The sequence below is a fragment of the Pinus tabuliformis genome, chromosome 6 (genome assembly GCF_031772625.1).
Source record: "Pinus tabuliformis cultivar Carrire ecotype Pingquan chromosome 6, CPIR1, whole genome shotgun sequence".
Taxonomy (NCBI): domain Eukaryota; kingdom Viridiplantae; phylum Streptophyta; class Pinopsida; order Pinales; family Pinaceae; genus Pinus; species Pinus tabuliformis.
In genome coordinates this window covers 1,441,563,992-1,441,585,411 of record NC_142292.1, presented here as the reverse complement: position 1 = coordinate 1,441,585,411, position 21,420 = coordinate 1,441,563,992, and the positions used below count along the sequence as shown (strand labels likewise).

At 38.4% G+C, this 21,420-nt stretch overlaps 2 protein-coding genes across 2 annotated transcripts in view; both read right to left on the bottom strand.

Moving 5' to 3' along the window:
- The window catches only part of LOC149264027 (myosin-1-like), a 202,120-nt gene that overhangs the window by 63,667 nt on the left and 117,033 nt on the right, over window positions 1–21,420 (bottom strand). The window lies entirely within an intron of this gene.
- Window positions 171–6,930, bottom strand: LOC149264028 (uncharacterized). Its single transcript, XM_089368191.1, has 6 exons — window positions 6,314–6,930; window positions 5,066–5,262; window positions 1,580–2,104; window positions 1,331–1,472; window positions 1,075–1,207; window positions 171–338 (listed from the first exon to the last, which is right to left on the bottom strand). Exons 1-6 carry the CDS (start codon window positions 6,928–6,930, stop codon window positions 171–173), a joined length of 1,782 nt encoding a protein of 593 aa, XP_089224317.1.

Genomic DNA, 21,420 nt, shown 5'->3' with positions numbered 1-21,420 from the left:
CGGCGATACATCTCCGCAGTAACACGTATCAGGGAGTTAATCATACAGTAAAAGGGGTTTTTATGATCTGAAACCTTTAGATGGAGAAATGATGTTTGATAGGGTTTGTTAATTTTTAAATTTATTCACAAGAACAAAAGTTTTAAAATCGATAATTTAATTATAAATTTTTAATCAATCTTAAAACATTCTGCAACCACATGACAGTGTCGCTGCTGCAATTTTGTTTGTGGAAACCGCTGTAGTCCGCCTATCTCTGCGACCATTCCACAAAATTCCCAACCGTCACTTCCGGTCCTCTCACCGTGTAGCTCGTACCCTTCCTTGTGCCACCTGCACTGTTCTGTCCAATGTTGTTAAAAGCGCGAGCGGGATTAAATCGGCGCCGGGAATAAAGCGGAAAAAATCGGCAAAAGCGGGAAAAAAGCGGAAAAAAGCGGGAAAAAAGCGTTTGGCACAAAAATATTCATTTTTTTTTCATTTTTTTTCAATTTTTTTAATATCTAAACCATCTACAACATAAAATAAATACATTGACACATAAATATGATAAAAAAACTAATATATAAGATGTTTAATATCATTTCTAGCGCTAAAATCACACATAACATTGAATCATGTCCTGAATAGTAAGTCCTGAGTCCCAACTCAGCCTCAAAATATCAACAAAAAATATGATAATGTATCTCATCATGTCATAATGTCATATACAATAAAATGAAAGTCCTATTGATTTCCTCTGCGCCTCTTGCGAGAAAATGGCACAACTTTCTCTTTCCCTCTAGATGTAGAAGCTGGTGCCTGTGCTGGTGGAAATGGCAGTGGAGTCTGACGTGCTCTAGAAGCTGAAGAACTAGTAGTAGCAGCTACAGGAGGCTGAGGTAGACGGAGACCACGTCCTCTACTAGTGGTAGTGGTAGCCCGGGTAGGCGGTGTCACCTCCTCCTCCTGCTCCTCCTCCTCCACCTGCTCCTCCTCCTGCTCCTCCTCCTCCTCCTCCTCCCCCTCCTCCTCCCCCTCATCCTGCACTAACCAATCATCAGTGGGATCCATGAGAGGCCTCTCGGTCTCAACCCTCCATTCAGCAGTGGTGTCAATCCCATCCAATGAGATGGCTTCCATCTCAAGTGTCCTCTCTAGTTGCCTCACCCACAATCGAAGATTGTAGTAGACATAGACCATGTCATTAAGTCTATGGGACTCCAACCTGTACAAAGTTCATGAAATAATAATTAATAATTAATATTATAAAAAAAATATTGTTTAAAACTTTAATGAATTCAAAAATTTATTTGGAAATTTGCAATATTTTAAATGTTTAAGTGTTAACCTATTGCGCTTCTTGTTGTGTATTTTTTCAAATACACTCCAATTGCGCTCACATCCTGAGGAGCTGCATGTTTGGCTGAGGATGCGTACGGCAAGCTTTTGCAAAAGGGGTACTCTGCCACCATACATCTTCCACCATGCGTCTACAACAAAATTACAAATAAAATTTTAAATAAACATAAGAAAAAAATGGAATTTGAAGAGACAATGAAATTTGAAACAAAGTTACAAAGTACAAACTAAAAAATACCTGGCATTTTAATCGTCCTATCAGTGACAGCCATCTCAAAGCCAAATGTGCCACCTGACATCTTATATGTCTCAATTTGTCTAGAGATCTCTATACGTTGTTCTGGAGATCTCACCATCTTCTGGACACAGGTTAATAATCCTTCCACGACCTCAGCATCAAAATCAAACCCACATGCATAAGAAAATGCAGGGTTCAGGAAAAGCCCAGCAGCATGAATGGGACGATGGAGTGTGTTGTTCCATCGCTCATCAATCACTTCCCATAGAAGGAGTTGTTTCTGAAACCCATCATCTCCCTTATCATCATAGTAGGACCGAATGGCTTCTTTGGCCCTGTCCATGGCTTCATACAAATAGCCCATTGCGGGCTTCTCACCATCAACCAACCGAAGAACCTTTACCAAAGGTTCAGTAACGGCGCACACCTCCTGCACTCCTGCCCAGAAGTCTTCCTGGTATGAAACTAGTCTGCATGCCACCTCCCCTTCTGGTTTGCGGCTCATTGACGAAGCACGCCACTCCTCTGAAAGAAACATTCTCTTCAAATCCCACATAGAATTCAAAAGGGATTGAAGAGATATGAAACTCGTCGCAAACCGTGTAATGGCGGGGCGCACCAACTCTTTGTTGTTGGTGAATCTTCTCATCAAGCTAAGCACAGATGTATGATTATATATAAATTTTGTGATGCTTTTTGATGAGTCAACAATATCTTTGACAAAGGGAATTTTCCCTATGTCCTCTAACATCAAATCAATACAATGGGCAGCACAAGGTGTCCAAAATAAAGTAGGATGCCTGTCCATAAGCATTCTACCAGCAGCAACATAATTTGCAGCATTGTCCGTTATGACTTGGACAACATTTTCTGCACCCACCTCCAAAATAAACACATCCAGCAAATCACATAAAGTTCTTGCATCTTTGATTTGATGAGTTGCATCAATAGATTTGATAAACATAGTCCCCTTGGGACAACTAACCAAGAAGTTTATAAGGGTTCTCCCCTTTTGGTCAGTCCAACCATCTGACATAACAGTGCATCCTGTTTGTGCCCATGATGCCCTAAAATCCTCCAATCTTTGGGTGCAGTCACGCTTTTCCTCTTGAAGAATCTGGCCTCTGAAATAATGATAAGAAGGGATTTTGTACCCCGGGCCAACACTGGCAATAGCATCAACAGCAGGTTGGAAAAATGGATTATTCCTTACAATGCTGAAAGGAATATCACTCCAGAGGAGAAATTTTGCCATCAACCTATCAGCTTGTTCTTTTTCAGTTCTTTTTAGCATTGAACCGATAGTTGGTTGTGAACCAGGTGTGGTTCGAGGAACAAAAAATGATGATGCAGCTACCGGATTGACTGACGCTGCAGTAGAACCAGTGCCACTTGGTCCACTTCCTTCAGCTGACCTTCTTAGTTGCCTTTTGAGTTCTTCTTTGGCCTCTCTAGTGTGCTCTAATTTCCCAATGCTCTCATGGCTCTTTGGATAAGTTCAGGATTTGTATTTATACAGGGCCCCACATCACGTCCAGGGATTTGTGCAAGGTGGTACTTCAACCTGTACACCCCCCCGCTTATCTCCTTTCCACACAACTTGCAATTCAAGTTTTGTCTATCATTCGGAGCTTTAGGTTCACCATATTCCCAGAAAGGATCCAATTTCCTTGGCATGTTTGTTTTTGAATTTTGAATTTGCAAACCTATGGAAAAATAAGGATTAGGAAATAGGAATTTAGGATTACATAATACAAATTACAATTTAGCATTTACAAAATTACAAGTTAATTATCTCCAAAATCCCAATTTCCAAACCCAAGTTACCCAACCAAATGCCAATGGCAAATGCCAAAAAACAATGAAAATTCAAAAAACATAAACAATGTTTAAAAAAAATGAAAAAATAAAAATAAAAAATTGGTTCTCATAGTCATAACAAATTACCCATCCCAAATCAATGAAAAATTACAAAAAATTCTTTAAAAACAATGAAAAACAAAGTTTTTAAATAAGCAAAACAAAAAAAAATTAATCTACATACCGTTTTTATGGACAAATTGGTGATCTTGTCTTGGATTTCTCCTAAAAACACTTGGATTCGCTCCCAAAGTCGACCCAAACCCTTCAGCTCTTCTCCTCCTCCTCCGCGCGGCGACAGTCAGAAATGACTTAAAAAAATTCATTTTTCCTTATTAAAAGCCCGCTGCCCACGCCCTCGGCGCTTTTTTCCGTTTAAATCGCGATTTTTTCGAAAAAAAACGCTATAAAAAAAATCGGCCATTTTTTGGGATAAAACGCGCGTTTTATGCGGTCTGGTGAAAAAAGCGCGATTTTTTGAAAAAACAACACTGGTTCTGTCACAGCCCGACCACCATTTCACTCTACGCATTATTCTGCGATCGTTAGTCCATTCGGCAATTGGCGAGAACAGCAAAGAAATCCGAACCGTCACGTTCCAGGCACACTCGACCACCGACTAGCTGCCATTCTTTTGACCCGACACTACTACACCTCCTGTCTGTAATTAATCGTCACACTTTACTCTCTAAGACTTCACACACATGGTAGAACGGCAGCCTTAGGTGTTCAGTTCTGCGAAATTTTGTAGTTCTGTTCAGGTTTTAGCAGCATTTGGTTAGTTGCGCTCTGTAAATTGCATTGATCGACGCCCTATTTATTTGGTTGTGTTTTTCTTTTTCTTTTTTTTTTCTGAGCTCAACTTGAGGGAGAAAAACTCTAAGTTACCAGGATTCGGATACGGATACGGATACGGATACGGATCCGGATCCGGATCCGCTAGTTTTTTGAAAATCTAAGATCCGGATACGGCAAGGATACGTCACATACAATCAATATATATATATATATATATAAACTTTTAAAAAACACCTTAAAGCTAAAAAATCAAATACTCCATGAAACCATCAAACATTTTTAGAACATTGAATGATAAAATCATAAATATGAAGATTAAAACATTGAAATGGTGCATCGTCCCTCATACAAAGTAACAAAAAGGTCCAAGGATCATGATTCATAATATCATGAATGATAATAGTAAATACATTTACATATCCTCAAATGGATCTATATCTTCTGCATATTGCAACTCTACATCATGAATAGATGATGGGGGTCCTGGAATGTAGGAAGTTGCATCAGTAGGCTGGACTGGTGGTGGAACAATATCCTCAAGTAGGTTGAGGTGAGTCATGGCATTCAGTGTCAGGTTCAAGTCAGAGATCTCAAGCTCCACATCCCACATCCTGCTCGGACCTTTCTTATACACTGGTTCAACATGTGATAGAAGACGGAGGTTGGAATGAACATAAACAAGGTCCTCAGCCTTTGCCGCTCCCAACCTGTTTCGCTTCACTGAATGGATGAAGCCATATGTACTCCAATTCCTCTCAGCTGATGAGGAACTAGCAACCTGTGATAACAACCTAGTGGCTAGAGTAGACAGATGAATGCTATCCCCACCATGGAAGCCCCACCAAGTAATAGGATCAAGATGTCCTCGATCATCCATAGCTACTGGATCTGAAAAGCTACCAGTAGACTGTACAAACCCTCCAAATTCTTGGCGGACTTCCATTGCAACTCCCATATCTCTATAAATTTTCTTCAAGGTTGTCTTGTATCCTTGTACCACTTCAGAATCTTTGTTTGGTGCTGCTCTACCAGGTAAAGACAAAGTTTTAGAATGATAGTATTTAGGGTGCAATGCATATGCCAGAAGGTGTAATGGCGTGGTCATTTTGTTCCACCTTTCTGTAACTATGTCCTTCACTAAATAATAGAATGTTTCATGAGGGTCATTTTCACTTGCCCTGATAATTTCCCTTATCCTCTCCAACATACTATCAATGTTTTCATAAACTTCCCCCAAGCAAGGTGTATCTGTATCAAATGCCCTGATCAAGGTCAAGATTGGTTCAGTGAACCATAGAAGATATTGAACCTTGTCCCACCATGCATCATCAAGAATGATGGACTTGATTTTTTGCCCTCTATCAGAAGTGGAAGTCCTCCATGATTCCCAAAGAGGGTCAATGACCATTGCTTGTAGTGCTTGTCTCACCTCCACAAGTCTCTTTATGACAAGAGTGTGGGAGGCAAAACGAGTTTCAGCAACCTATAAGTTTCAAAAGGCCAAATCTCAAACGAGAAACCATATATAAATTTGTAATTAAAAATAAGAATTTCATTATTTCTAATACAAATAGTATTGATTAAAAAAATACCTTCAGTAGCTCCAACTTTGCAAAACCCCGATAAATGGCTTGGGACATTGAATGATTTGTTATGAACATTTGGATTTCTTTTGATGCTACATATATTTCATTAATCCATTCAATCTCACCAATCTTGGCAAGCATCAGGTTCAATGAATGGACTGCACATGGAGTCCAAAAGATGTGGTCATATCGACCCTCCACAATCAAACCTGCAGCTTTACAAACCTGTGCGTTGTCCGTAATGACTTGGACAACATTATGTGGCCCCACACTTTCTATTGCATCAATAAGAAATGTGGATATGAAAGATGCATCTTTCTCTATTCCACTGCAATCAACAGCCTTCAAAAACATTGCCCCTTGGGGGCATACTGCAACAACATTAATTAATGGGCGGTTTCTTTGGTCTCTCCATCCATCAGAAATGATGGACACCCCTGTTTCTGCCCATGTATCCCGGATTGCCTGTAGCTGTCTATCCACGGATTGCCTTTCTGATGCCAACAAGGTAGTGCGGACCTTTTCATATCCAGGGCTTTTGTACCCCTTTGGCGCTTCATTAACTGCCTTAATCATTTGTTGCCAGTAAGGGGAACGCACCAAATTGAATGCTAGCCCATTTGCATAGATGCAACGAGCTACATGTTCATCAGCGATGTCTCTACCTTGATTATTGAAACACGCTTCAAGAGGGCCTAGAGTGGCCCTTTTATTAGATGTAGCAGCAAGCCTAGATGGCAATGGAGCCCTAGTTGTAGAACTTTGCACAGGGTGTTTTCCCTTAGCAAGTTTCCTATCAGCAGCTTCTTGCAAAGATGCATAGAATTTCATTTTTCCAGGACTCAAACCTTGGCCAGGTTTGCCATTTGCATCTTTTGGCCCGGTGCATACTTGCACCCCTGTGTTAGTTTGACCGGTGAGATGGGCCTTCACTCTAGTATATGAGACATTTTTTATCTCTTGGCATTCATTGCACTTCCATTTAAATGAACCACCTCCGGGATTTTTTCCAATAATCTCCACATACTGCCACAGAGGAGATTTTGGATCTGTTTTGATGATTTCCCCTTCACCATGCTCATGTTGTGAATCTTGTGATGGTTCCATTATGATAATGGTATAGAGTTACTTGCAACTGCATTTAAAAATCAAATTATAGTATATTAATATTATCTATAAACAATTAAAAATTAAATTGTAAATACATTAAAAAAAATTAAATTTAAATTTTAAATACATTTTAAAAATTTAAATAACATATATTAAATATTAATATAACTATTATTATTATGTTATATTAATATAACATATAAATATAAATATTAAATAAATTAATAATAAATATACGAATATATTATATAAGATATATAACTGTTATATTAATATATATTATAACTGTTATTAAACGTTAATTATTTAATATATTAAACATTAAACATTAAAGTTTAAACAGCAAATAACATACAGTAAATATTAATATAACTGTTTATTATGTTATATAACATATATGATATAGATATAAATATTAAATAATAAACATACGGTAAATATTAATATAAATGTTTATTATGTTATATAACATATATATATAAATATTAAATAATAAACATACTAACGTCGAATATATTATGACTGTAAACATTAAACGTCGAATATATTAAACAATAAACATTAATATAATACATATATTAACCATGCACAATAATACATATAGCTATGGTTTTTAACTGACAAAAATAATGTATTAAAATTTATTACCTGTTAACGCTTAAACCCTCGCGCTTCTAAAACTTTTGCGGGCGTGAATAGTGCTGCCCGACTGTGTTAACACCGCGTGCAGGGGAACCGGCGCCTGACCAAAGTGAATGTGCTGCGTGCAGTGGGGCCGGAGTTAAGCCCGCAACCAAAAATTCCTGTGCAGGAGGGGCCGGCGGTCGGAACGAATCAGTGTGTGCAGGAATGGCGACAAAAGAAAAGAGTCGAGTCGGACAAAAGAAAGGTTATAATATATGCGGGTGCGGGACCACAAAAACCTAAAAAAATATCTGCCTTTTTAACTTTTTCGGCCACCTATCACCCCTTCCGGCGGCCACCGGCGGGATCCGTATCCTGTAAAGGCGAGCCGTTTCCAAAATCCGCGTTTTTAAAAATACGTATTTTTCACCGTATTTTGGAGTATCCGGATCCGGATCCGGTTCAGCTCCGTGGATCCGGCAATACTCCACCTGCCTGTGCCGGATCCGGTAACATAGGTTCAAAAACTCTAAAAAAAAAAATTATACGAGGTTTTGATTTCATTTCATTTTGCCTTTTTGTTGTTAGCGGATTTTCTAGTACACTGGATTTTTATCCAAGCATCTGGGTTATGTTTGAATTTAACTTTTGATTAGGACTGTTTATGTAGGTTAGTTCAGCGAGTAGGATTTCAGTAGCTCTGAAATGTTTGAATTCTTTCGTTTTTGTGATTAAGCGTATTGATTTTTAATAGGTTCGCTCTTGAATTGATTCAGATCATGTAAATATGGTTGGATGGGATGTAGTAAAGTTTTGATTTTGGTACGGCGGAATTGATTTTGGTTGTTCATTGTGTGTTTGTGATACTTAAGAGAATTTGTATTTGCCATAAATAACTAACAGGACCCTGATGCCACTCCAGATTCCAGTCTATTCTTTTGAAATTATGTCGTTGTCATTTATTTTAGTTGTAATTTTGAGTCAGGATTTACTGTAAAGGTCTGTAATTCTGCAGGAGAAGGAGGTTTATTGTTCCAATTCATACTCTTAGAGTGAAACATTAGATTTATTCTTTTATCTTCTTGGCCAGATTGATTGTATCCTTTGACAGAGTCATTCTTAAACAAAACTGGTTCTAACAATCATAATCACATTTTTCATCCTAATTTATTTCTTCCTAGCACGATATGAGGATGCAAAGTTCTTTTATCAGTGGGATACAAGGAAACGATTAGTTGAATTTCGTGAGCAGCTAGATGGTATACTTTTTAGGAAATTATCTGGATAGTCGACGAACCTGTTCAAGTATTAGTGGAGCTAACAAACCCATACACATTTTAGTTGTCAATTGAAAGCATATATCTTTCTATTAATTCTGAGAATTTTGAGGCATTTCCTAGGAGTGTGACTCCTTTATGCAATACATCCCAAATAATATCATTGTCTGGGATTTCCACCTCTGTTGGTCCATAGACAGTTGAAGGATGCATTGTTCATTGTTTTGGTGTAATAACTGAACATTTTTTTTGGGATGTTGATGATTTTTTACTTGGAGTAGGACAAGGTTTTGTCTTGGTTGATCCTTTTCGAAGTTCTGAATTACCCAAGTTGAGAAACGTTCCCAATCCAAATATATCGGTAGTGCCATAATTGCCACTCTTGATTCCTTATGTGGTTGGAGGAGATGGATCAACAGTCTTATATAAAGGAGAGATCCGGGATATCCAGATAAGTCTTACAAATGTTGTTCCTGTGGTGGAGGCAAATATTTCGCTTTCTGGGAAGAAACAGGAAAACATAATTTCTATTGGGTATGAAATGTTATAGTCAGCTCTTCCTTTGCAGCCTGGTACATCAGTGGTTATCCCTGTTAGGCTACAAGTTGGGCAACTGAATTTGGAATTAGGTAATGTGATAATAAAAATGGTCCTGGAAATGTTGGAAGGATATTCAAGGAAGGAAACAGTCCTTCATTGGTGATTCATTAAGCAAAAATGGCCGAGCTGGTGTGCAAGACACAGTTAAATCTCTGAAAGCATTTGTTCAAATCGTATTTTACCTGTTCTAAAATAGAGGACAACCTTTAAATCTTTGCTTAATAGAGGAAGAACCTAGGACGAGACCTAATTGCCTAGTCTGAAACCTCTATTCTGAGCTTGATCAGGCCTGTGGAAGCTGAGATTTATCACTTGTCCAGTAGTCATTACTGTCAGTGCTTTGATGTGAAGACCGAGCATGGGTGAAGGACTAAGGCATACTCATCCGAGTTTATAATACGAAGTAAGTGAAGTTTTGATGACAACAAAGGAATTAAGGTCACTTTATTTCCGCATATCATCTTACGAAGAAGAAGGCATACCATTTGAGGCTTGTATTTCTAGTGTTGGCTTTGCCTCCATATCTCTGTGACATTGATGAGAAGAAGGAAACTTGTTTCTATACAAAGGAAACTGAGGACTGAAGCTGTTACGAATGAGAACTGTTATTTAAATTTCTCTGAGCCTTCATATCTATGTTATGAAGTCAAGATATGAGCCATCTCTAAACTATACTCTCATGATCAAGACTCAGTAAAGAACCTAATCGTTCTTTGAGAACTTTGAGAGATATTATGTCATGAACTGATATATCTACTAAATCTTCTGGATGCACTGCAAGGAGCTGACCAAAGGAATAAGGAAGAGGCTTATGTTTCAAGCTGTAAAGATATTTGAAGAACTATGGATGGTCAATACTAAGATTGAACCAAATATGGGGAATTGAAATCTCTCAAAGGTATATCTGATGTCAAGACTCTATTGTGGAGGAAGGATCGATCCACAAATCTAATGAACATTGAGGTTCCACAGATTTGACAAACATTGAGGTTGTATTAACCCTTGATAATCTTAGATCTTAATGAAAGACTTCTATATGTTATTGTAGACACAAATATGAATAATCCTCAAGGTTTGAGATGTAATTAAATAATAAATGACCTATTCTAAAAGAAGAACATCACTGTCAAGAATCTCCACTTCAATGAAGAGAAGGTCAAGTCCCTGTGTTATTTCTATGGAAGGACAAAAATTCCAAGATGTTTAAGTCTACCACAGTAAGCTAACTACAAGTCTGAGACACATAATCATAAAGTCTTTAAAAGACATTGAGAAATGGTCAAAGTTGGAAGTCTGGTATATATCTTAAAATGAGAAGCCTTCACATAGGTGTGTAAAGCTGAATGTTGAAACTATCATCTGTTGTCGTGGAATTTAATGAAGTCATGTCTTCTAACAAACAAAAAAAAAAAAAAATCCCTAGGACTGTTGGATACAAGAATGAATGTCTAGGATTGGTATACTCTAGACCAATCTTGAAGAATTATCAATTTGCAAACTCTAGGGGTTGGATATAAAAGCATAGGGCTTAGGAATTAATTGTTTCCGTTTAAAAAGAAACCCTAGCTCCTAGAAGATTTGACATTTTGATGGTTGGATGCAAGAAATCTAAAGATTAAGAAGGAGCTCAAAAGATAAGTATCTTGTATTTTTGAATGATGTGGACAAGGTCGATAAGGATTTCTTGTCGATGATATGGACTCCTTGATGTTGTGAATTCCTTGATGATGTGGACTTCCTGATGATGATAATATGGACGAGATTAACTCCTTGATGAGTTGAACGAAAGGGAGTTGACATATTCTCTAGAGATAAGTACTTTCTTGATTATTTTTTTATATTATTCTTTTAATTATTATTAGTCTCTTGTATTTGTATATTTTGCTTGGATGGATTCGTTTTTTTTTTAAATGCTCTACAGCCTTCATTTAATTAGCATTGATAGGATATAAATACCAACATGAAACTTGCTATAAAATCTAAATTATGAATTAAGATATCTTTAAATTTGTCTCATTGATGCACATGGATATGATTGATGAGCTAGAAATAAAAGAATAATTACAGGGTAATATGAAAGCTAATGACATGAGCTGGATATGGCCAAGTATGTCATATTGTAGATAACATGTATGAATTATACTGAAATTGTTTATTTGATAATGTATGGACAAGTATTTATGTTGCAGATAGCATCGTTACCAAAATGACCACGTGATGACAAAAGTTTCAAGAACAATTGAGGCTCAATAAGATTCCATAATAGGGTGATAACCCTGGTCCTATAGGGAGCGGTGGAGGTGTTACCCACAGTTTATCCTCCAAAGCCTGGAGTCATGGGAGGATTGTGTGAGCCACGCTCCCCTAGATGTGTGATGATGACTGCCAGATGCCTACTGAGAAATCAAGTTGATGTAGTCGACACGTATCAGTATAGTTGAAGCCATGGCATACTCCAGTAGAGGAAGGATAGGATGGGAGCAGAAGAGATTAGGAAGGATAGGATGATTTTAGAATAGCTTGGGCACCCGGCTAGGACAAAGCATGAATATTGAAGTTGTAAAAAACATATATATATATATATATATATATATATATATATCTTAGTTTTCAAAATATAAATTTTAAAGTGCCCTCACATTAAACAAAAATCCAATTATGAAACATAATCCTTACTAATACTTTATATCCCTTAACTTCGGGGCGAAGTTTTCTAAAGGAGGGGTGTATGTAAGGACCCATCTTAAATTAATAGGGACATAGAGATATTAGCATGCACACGAGACATGCATATGATAGCTACATATGCATGCATCGCCTGCACTGCACTAGTATATATATTAGTTAATATTAAAAATGTCCATATTTAGGTAACGAATTAACTATTGAAATGAATACCTAACTTACAAGAATATAGTAGGGTATATGATATACGTACCACCAACATAATACATATATATAATTCTACTATATAAAGTTAAAGGAAAGTATACATTTATATATATTAAATGGTGAATGTAATAAAGAGAATAATATATATAAAACCATAATACTATGAAAATAATTCGATTTAAATAAAAGTGAAACCTAACATTATGATAAAGGAGATATTGTATAAATAAGATTGCATGGTCAGCAAATTGGAAAGGGAGAAGGCGGTGACCGACTCTACAACTTATGAACTTATCAAATTAAAATGATAAAGAAAAGGGAAGCAGTGGAGGAGTTTGTGAGGGCATAAAAGGAGGAAGGGTATTGTAGAAAGGGGGGGATTCTTGGGGAAAAACAGAGGGAGGCAGAGGAGGAACTAATAAGAGGAAGATACAGAGATTAATGGAGCTTGAGTAGTTGTTCTTGAGACTTTTGGGCACGAGGGCCAAAATACTTCGAATTTGAAGTATTTTGGGGCTAGGTACTGAGACTGTACCTAGCTTGGCTAGGAGGTTTTTGGTCTTTTGGTAATGGGAACGGGAACTGGAACAAATCAGAAGCATCTTCCGCCAGGTAGGTACTTAACATCAAGTATGTACTCAACTATAAATTGATAAATTCTTATAATTGGGATAGTTATATCTTGTTAAAAATTTCAGGGCTTTACATAGGGAAACCAAATCCAAAATGGAGACCATCTGCAATCCTTCATAAGATCTAATGTGTCCCCTTGCCTTCCAGTACAACAAGTCATTTAAACAAATCAAGTTAAAGAGCATACAAACGATGGACAACAGGTGTGCACTTCATAATGGCATGCCCTTCCATAGTGGGCTTTGGCATGTGCTAATGTCTCTAAGCTCCAAGGGGGTCAACCAAGTTCCCTATTAGGTGCTTTCTACTTTTAAAGGGGATGATACATCCTTCAAATGGCGGTGGCATGTGATGAAGTGATGGAATGGAGTAGGGGATGGAGGGGGCAATCTTGGGTCACATGCCAAGGTACAAGGGTAGCTAATAAAGGGGAAGCACACCCTTGGGTAAATTAAAATAATGTATAGGATGGAGCAATCGTGGTACATGAGTTACCCTGACCTTGATTTTTCCACCCTTCTTCATATGCCTTTTGCCTTTTATGTTTTCCTTTGGTTAACTGCTCCAGGCTCAAGGAGAAAGAGCATGATGTGTAAAGTAAAGCAATGGATACCCGCTTTGAGGTGGGGCGGTTCATTGCCCACCAGGGGTTGGGACAATCATGGGTTCCTCAGTGATAAAAGAGGCTCATCTAGGGCCTATACGAAACAAGGTGATGGCCATGATAATGGGGTAGAGCTCATGCATTGGATTTTGCCCATGTGCTAAATATGTTTGTCCCGGCCATCTTTTGCATTTTGTGGTACATTTTCCTGTTGAATGTGGCAAATTATGCTTTAACTTTTCTTTTCAGCTGCATCAACCTCTGGGGCATCGTTACACGCTAACCCAAGGTGTGGGCAAGGGGAAGGGGAGGCTAACCCTATATGGACCCAATGGAGGAATGTGGACCCAAGTGGGAGAAATGATATAATGAACAGAAGGGGAGTGATGTATGTGGATGAAGGAGTAGGACCATGCAACCAAAATCGAGGTTTCCCATGAAGTACCATCTCGAGAGACCAAAGGTCAGTAAAAGAGATCCCACGGGACTAGGGTTCAGGGGTAAAATCCAAAAGAAGTCTAGGGGACAGGAGCACAAACCTAACCCACTCTTTTCGTTGAATCCCTCCATCAATTCATGCCCAAAATTTTCCATGATAAGCAATCAACAATACTCAATTACCAAATGACAAGGCATAACTTTAAGTTTGCGAGGCCCGCCTTCAAACATACAATCATGGCAGATGGTGAGGGACCACATGGCTAGCTCAGGTGGCAGAGAAGTGGCACAATGAGCTAGTTGGTGGTTGCAAGGGGTTGTTGGCTTTTGGCTAAGGACCGCCTTGGAGAAAAATTTATCCTAGGGATACCACCCACAAAATGGTCGGTAATAGGATGGACATTTCATTTTGGGAAATGGTCCACTGGAGGACATACTCCGGGTATCCTAGGTGGAGTATGTACCTCGATGAGGCGGTGTGGTTTCCCATGGAATGCCTCCCAACATTATGCTCTACTCTTGTGAGAGATAGAGTGTACATGTCAAGGCCTTGGTAACGTGACAATGTCGGCTATGATGATACTATCATCATTGATTGTTACCAATCTGGATCCCTTCCTATGAGAATATTTCAACTTGAGATAAACATGTTGATTCATTATGAATACCTCCCTAGTTAAGAGGGAGAGTTGGAAAAGTAACTACGTTTGGTCTTCATATTTATCTTTATACTTATATCAACTTGTATTTTATTTAAAAGAAGAAAATGAATTTTATTTAAGGCTAGCTTTCATGGTCAAGTCTAGGTCAAGAATGTTCTTCATGCTCCTAAGGTCTTATGAGTCAAAAGAGTCTTTGTCATATGTATAAGACCCATTTGGGCAATTTGTAGCAAGAAAGAAAAATTGTTTTTAAATCTAGAAAGTCAAAATGACCCCCAAGACCAAGTCAGCCTTGCTTGTGCAAAGTCGACCTAGGAGAGGCGTATTCGACCTCTTGACAATGTATATAAAGGAAGGGACTTCGACTCATTTCAACATACTTCACAACTTCAATCTGACGCAAACGAAGGCAGCAAGAAGAGCAAAGTTAAATGAGACAAGAATAAGACAAACGAAAGAAGATAAATCTAATATTTTAACTTGGATTCTCTCACACGTGAAAAAATCAAGATGTCTGGAAAATTGCAAGAAGCCAAAGATCACGGACCGAATTGCAAATCCAAAATAGAGGGTTGAAAATTTGAGTTGCATGGACCGAAATTTCTACTAAAGCTAGTTTGACTTTCTTTGATTGCGTTGACTTTAAGACTAAGTTGCAGGAAACGCAGGGTAGGAGGTCGTTTCCATACGGAAACGGAAACGAAACCCTGAAACGCGTGTGGTACGGCCGTGAAACGCGTTTCCAGCCGTACTGGCACGTTTCTCGATGCGGAAACATGGCCAGTACGACCGAAAACGCGTTTCACGGCCGTACGACGTTGTTTCCACTTGTAACTTGTGTTTTTTTTTATTTTTTTTAATTTGTTTTCTAATTTATTATTGGGTTTTCCTAATGACTTCTAGTTGCTTCTAGATGCCTGTCTAAAGTTATAAAAGTGAACTTTGTCTCATTCTCTCATCACACTATTCAGCAAGTCATTTCTCTTGGAGACTGGCGATTTTAGCAAAGGAGAAGAGAGCAGTTGTTTCAGCTAGGGTGTTTTGAGCAGTGAGCAAAGTAGATTTCAGCAGCAAGAGCAAGGGATTTCAGCAGCAAGAGAAAGAGATTTCAACAGCAGATTTGGAGTGCAAAGTTTCCGGCTACGACATTCTCGACTTTTTGGCTCAGCTACAGCCATATTTCTCTTCTCTTTTCTAGCATTTTGGGGTAGCTTCAGCGACAGAAAATTAATTTGGGTACACAACATTCATTTTGTTAGTTTTTTCCTACTATTTCTTCAATTTTTCTAGGGTTTATGCTGCCAAAAATATGAAAAACGTTTTTTATTTACAGATTTGTTTTTTTAATTATTTTTGCAACAATGGCTTCCAACCAAAGTGCAGTTACACGTTCAAGCCCTAGGGCCAACCCAAGGGCTAAATATTATCCTCTTTGGAGGCATGTGATGAAGTTTCAAAGATTTGCAGGTGGTGGCTCATGGAAATGGCGATGCAAACTTTGCAATAATTCATACAAGGGCTCCTACCCAAGAGTGAAGGCACATCTTTTGCATGGAGGAAGACAGGGGATTGCAAGTTGCACAAAAACAACAAATCCATTAGCAAATAGGGCATATCAAAGAGAGCAAGATGAGGCAGATGGTACTAAGAGAAGGCATGATGACCTTACTCAAGCTACTCCTCAAGCTCCATCTAACATTGAGCCAAATATTGTAGTTGAAGCAAGAAAGAGGAGAGCCGGTCCCACTCAACAACATAAACAACCAGCACCCAAAAATGCCAAAGGGGCATCCCCTTCAATTCAGGATAGCAGAATTGTTAAATTGGTGAATGTGCAAGCAAGGGAAGAAACTGATTCCAGAGTGGCTAGGTGCATTTATGCATGTGGTATCCCATTCAATGTTGTTCGCTCTCCTTATTGGCAAGATATGATAAGGGCGATTAACAAAGCTCCTCAAGGGTACAAGGGGCCCAACTATGAGAAAGTCAAAACCCAGCTTCTCAAAAATGAGAAGGAGCTTGTGGAGGATATTTTATCTCCAATTCGTTCTTCCTGGAGTAGCTCTGGGGTTACCATAGTCTCAGATGGATGGACAGATACAATGCGCAGACCATTGATAAATATCATTGCCACTTCCCCCAAAGGAGCAATGTTTATCAAATCAGAAGACTGCTCAGGAGAGGTGAAAGATGCACAGTTCATTGCTAATGTTATTATAAAAGTTATTGAACAAATAGGGCCTAACAGGGTGGTGCAAGTTATCACGGATAATGCACCAGTTTTCAAAGCTGCAAGTTTAATTATTGAGGGGAGGTATGACCACATCTTTTGGACACCATGCATTGTCTATAATCTGAATCTGATCTTAGAGAAGATCGACAACAAAGTTTCTTGGATAAAGGAACTTACAGGGGAAGCAAGGGAGATTGTCAAATTCATCACCAACCACCACCAATCTCAGGCCATATTTCGAGAGTACTCCAAATTGGAGTTGTTAAAAGTTGTTGAGACAAGATGTGCGTCAAACTTCCTAATGTTGCGCTGCCTTGTTGAGGTTAAGCATGCATTAGTTTCTATGGTGGTGAGTCAACTTTGGATTGAGTGGAGACAAGCAGATTCAGAGCAGGGATCTATGGTGCGTAGATTGTGCCTTGATGAGGATTGGTGTAGCAAGGTAGATTTCTTGCTAAAGTTCACAACCCCTGCTTTTGAGCTTCTCCGGAGTGTTGACACTGACCAACCTTTCTTAGGAGAGGTATATGATGGCATGGATTCCATGGTTGAGAAAACTATGGAAATCATTTCGCAAGAGTCTCAACAACTTTTGTTTGTTGATGATCAATTTGCTGGCTTGGTCAAGAAAAATCATTGTTGATAGGTGGAACAATTTCAACACTCCATTGCACACTTTAGCACATGCTTTGAACCCCAAATTTTATGATGAGGAGCTTATTGCTCAAAGCAATGGGAAGAGGAAGGCACCCCATAAGGATAGAGAGGTGGCTAATGGGGTGAAAAAAGCCCTTATGAGAATGTTTCCTTCTCATCTACACAGGGAGGTAGAGGAGGAATTTGCCAGTTTTGCAACAGGAATAGATGATTATGCAGATATACCAGCTTTGGAGGAGAGAAGCACCATGAATCCAGTTAGGTGGTGGATTTGTCATGGAGCAAATGGTATACAGTTGCAAAACCTTGCCATTCGTATTCTTTCACAAGTGGCTAGCTCTTCATCAGCAGAAAGGAATTGGAGCACTTATGGTTTTATTCATTCTGTGAAGCGCAATAGGTTGGGCTCACAGAAGGCAGAGGATCTTGTTTATGTGCACTCCAACCTTCGCCTTGTATCTCGTAGGGGTCCAGAATACAACAGTGGTCCTTCTAAAGAATGGGATGTGGATGCAGAAAATCCTGATTTGGATCTCTCTCTTACTGCCCTAAATGTTGAGGCAGAGTCTGGAAGTGGAATTAGCGCATCATATTCTTCAGCAACACCATCCACTGTTGAGCATTATACTGATTCTATTTTTGATGAGGATTATTATGATCAGGATTAGTCTTTTGTCTCTATAGTTCTTGCAGCCTTATAGTCTTTATTGTACTTGCAGCGTCATATATTAATATAAATAAAGGCTGATTTTGAGATTTGGATATATAATAAAGGTTGCTTTTGGATATTCCGATATTTTTATTTTCATTATGTGATCATTCATGAGTAAATGTGATGTAAATTCAGTCTTAATGTTTAAATGTAATAAATTATAATGTATCATTTATGCTTTATGATTGCACACACACATATATATATATACATATTTATATATTTAAATTTTAAATATATATATATATATCGTGTTTCCCCGTTTCCAAAATTTGGGGAGGTCGCATTTCGTACCCGTTCCCGTTTCGGAAACTCATACCTGTTTCCCCGTTTCGTGCAACCTTGCTTTAAGAAAGATCTTGACGAGCGCTGAGTTGGTGCTTGAGGAGATCTTGGACTTGGTCTTTGGATCTTGGAGGTCTCATTTTGATCTAATTCTATAGGAAGAGGATTGTTCGAGTTTTCCCCAGTTGTGGGGTTTTGCCCAGGCTTGGAGCCTTTATCTTGTGTTCTTTGTGTTTATGTGATCTTCATGTTTTGGTAATTGCTTGATGAAGAAATACAAAATAAATAATAAAAAGCCAACAAATATCACAAGTAATTATCAAGTAAGGAGATTCAACATTAATCTTCAAATACCTTGATTTTCCAAAAGGACAAACCCTTGTTAGGGATAGTTTTAAGTTTTAACTAGGGGAAAATTTATCTTGTCGCATAATCAACCCCAAGAATGGAGATGTTTCACTAGAGGCCACTCCTAGTTGGATCCAGAAAGTTGTGTAAGATCTCAAACATACATGAGGGTGACATGGTCTTCTCGACTCCATGCTCACCTTACGATTCAAATTGCATGATCTAGTGGAATTGAGGGTTATTGTATATTGTTATAAGGGATTCCACATTTTGGGCAACTGGATTTGTCCACCAATGTTTAAAGTTTTTTCCTACAACAATCCATTGTCTTCCTCATTTCACAAAGATTATGGCTCAATCATCAAGGGCAACAGATAAAGGTGAAAGCAAAAGGAGTAGTTTTGATCTTTTAGGAGAACGGAAAATCAAGCTTCTTCAAAAAAGGTCAAGGACACACTTTTAGATGATGGTGTGATAATTTCTGAATCTACACATCATAAATCCTACTGCAATCATTGGTTTATCATCTCCTACTTGTTCTTTACATTCAACAAGTTATTTAATTAATTAAACAGCGATGAAAACACTATTGAAGCCTACACATACATACAGATCATGAACTGAAATAAACTGAGACAATCACACAAGGGACACCGTTATTTTTGGACAATCGTCCCCAGGAAAACCCAATTTGGGAAAACCGGTGCAACATATAAAGGGTTTGTATTATTAAGCAAAATTTTCAATACAACTAGGGTGCCAAATCCGACTCAACCAACAAAGAATAAACCCGACAGAAGTACCTCTATCTGGAGACAGATATTTTGGCAATCTAGCAACTAGATGATCAAACCCCACAGATGACCATTGTTATTCCTAATGTTGGGCAGCGATGGTTGCTCCAAGCTCTGCAATGGAACTGCATCACCTTCTCTAGGAGCCATGTCACCCTCCTAGTGAGCCTCCCTTGCTCATAAGTCAATATGTTGAACTGTTGCTCTCTCTGCCCCACAGAAAACCCCGACACTGCCTCTAAGGGACTGCGTCAAACCCTCTAGCTTCTGCGTCACCCTCTCTAGGGCTGTGTTGTCTCTCCTGTTGCTATTATGCCTCTCTATTATGTATTCTTGGCCTTGGATTGAAGTCCCTCTACCAAACTTCCCCTCTCACTGCGACTCAGATCACTAGCTCAAATTTCTCAACAAACCACGCCCCAGAAAAATCAAACTCTTTAATCTCTTGGTGCATCTCCAATTGACCCTCTAGCCTCCTCTTATACTTTTCTTCTTGATGAATCAACAGTCGTGATCTAATCTCTAAGCAACGGCTAAGATTAAAACAAACTTGATCCTCATCGCTTAGAACCTTCTCACCCATATTTTTATTAATATACATTATTATTTTTATTTTCCTAAGCTTAGACTTAGGAACCCATTAAAAATATTAATTATTTTAATATCTCATCATCTGGGTGGAATTTCTCCAAACGATTTTTGGGTTCTGGAGATCTCACGTGTTTTAGCCTCTCCACAAAATTTCGAAGCTAGAGCACATCCGATGCTCAGGATCATATACCATCCTATGAATACAAGAATGAAGCCCTTCCATCACCTCTCCATCAAAATCAAAGTCGCATTTGTATAGAAATGCGGGGTTGAGGAAGAGTTTTGTTGCATGAATGGGTCGATGAAGCATCCCTGTCCACCGACTATCAATTGCATCCCATAACATCATCTATCTATTAATTCCACCAGAACCCTTGTCTGCATATGAAGCACAAATGGCCTTGTTGACAACTATGAGTCAAAAACCCATAGCAGTACACCCCTTTTTTTGCAAAAGGGATAGCACCTAATCGATATGTTTGTGTCATCCAGCTATCATCATCAGTCTGATTTCCAAGTTACGTAAACCCTTTCTGCATGTGTATAATGTAAATAATCTCAGCAGACCCATGTCATGTATGTAACAGCCTGCGTAAACCTACTTTTCTAGTGACGATCTCCATTCTGAGAGGTTTTTTGTCTCACCGATCCATTTTTGGATGGTCGGCGAAGTTTTCCTCTAGTCTTACCCCAGAGATGGAATGGATTTTGTTGCTAAAATCTTAGGCAAGTCCTAGTGTTCTAGCGAGTCCTAGTGTTCTAGATCGAGTCTATGTAAGAGTGACTTGGGAATAATCCTAACTATTTGGTTAGGTCATTTTATTACAAATTGCTTGGTTTGTTGGATTATATTTGTGTCGCAAAAATGGGTGGTCCGTGAAGATCTTTTACAAATGGGTTTTCCCCCTTATGATGTAAAAATTATGAAAATCATGATGTAAAGTGCCTTGAGGGTAGCAAAATTGATTTCTCCCCTCATAGGTTAATTAATTAAATTTTCTGGTTAAAAATTAATTAAAATCTTAAGCCAGAAATTTAATTAATTCTAAGTCCTAGGTAAATTCAAATTCTCCAAAGGCAAAATTCGTCGGTCCTTAAAAATTAAATTTTAAAAGGTCTCGGGACTAAGGTAAATTA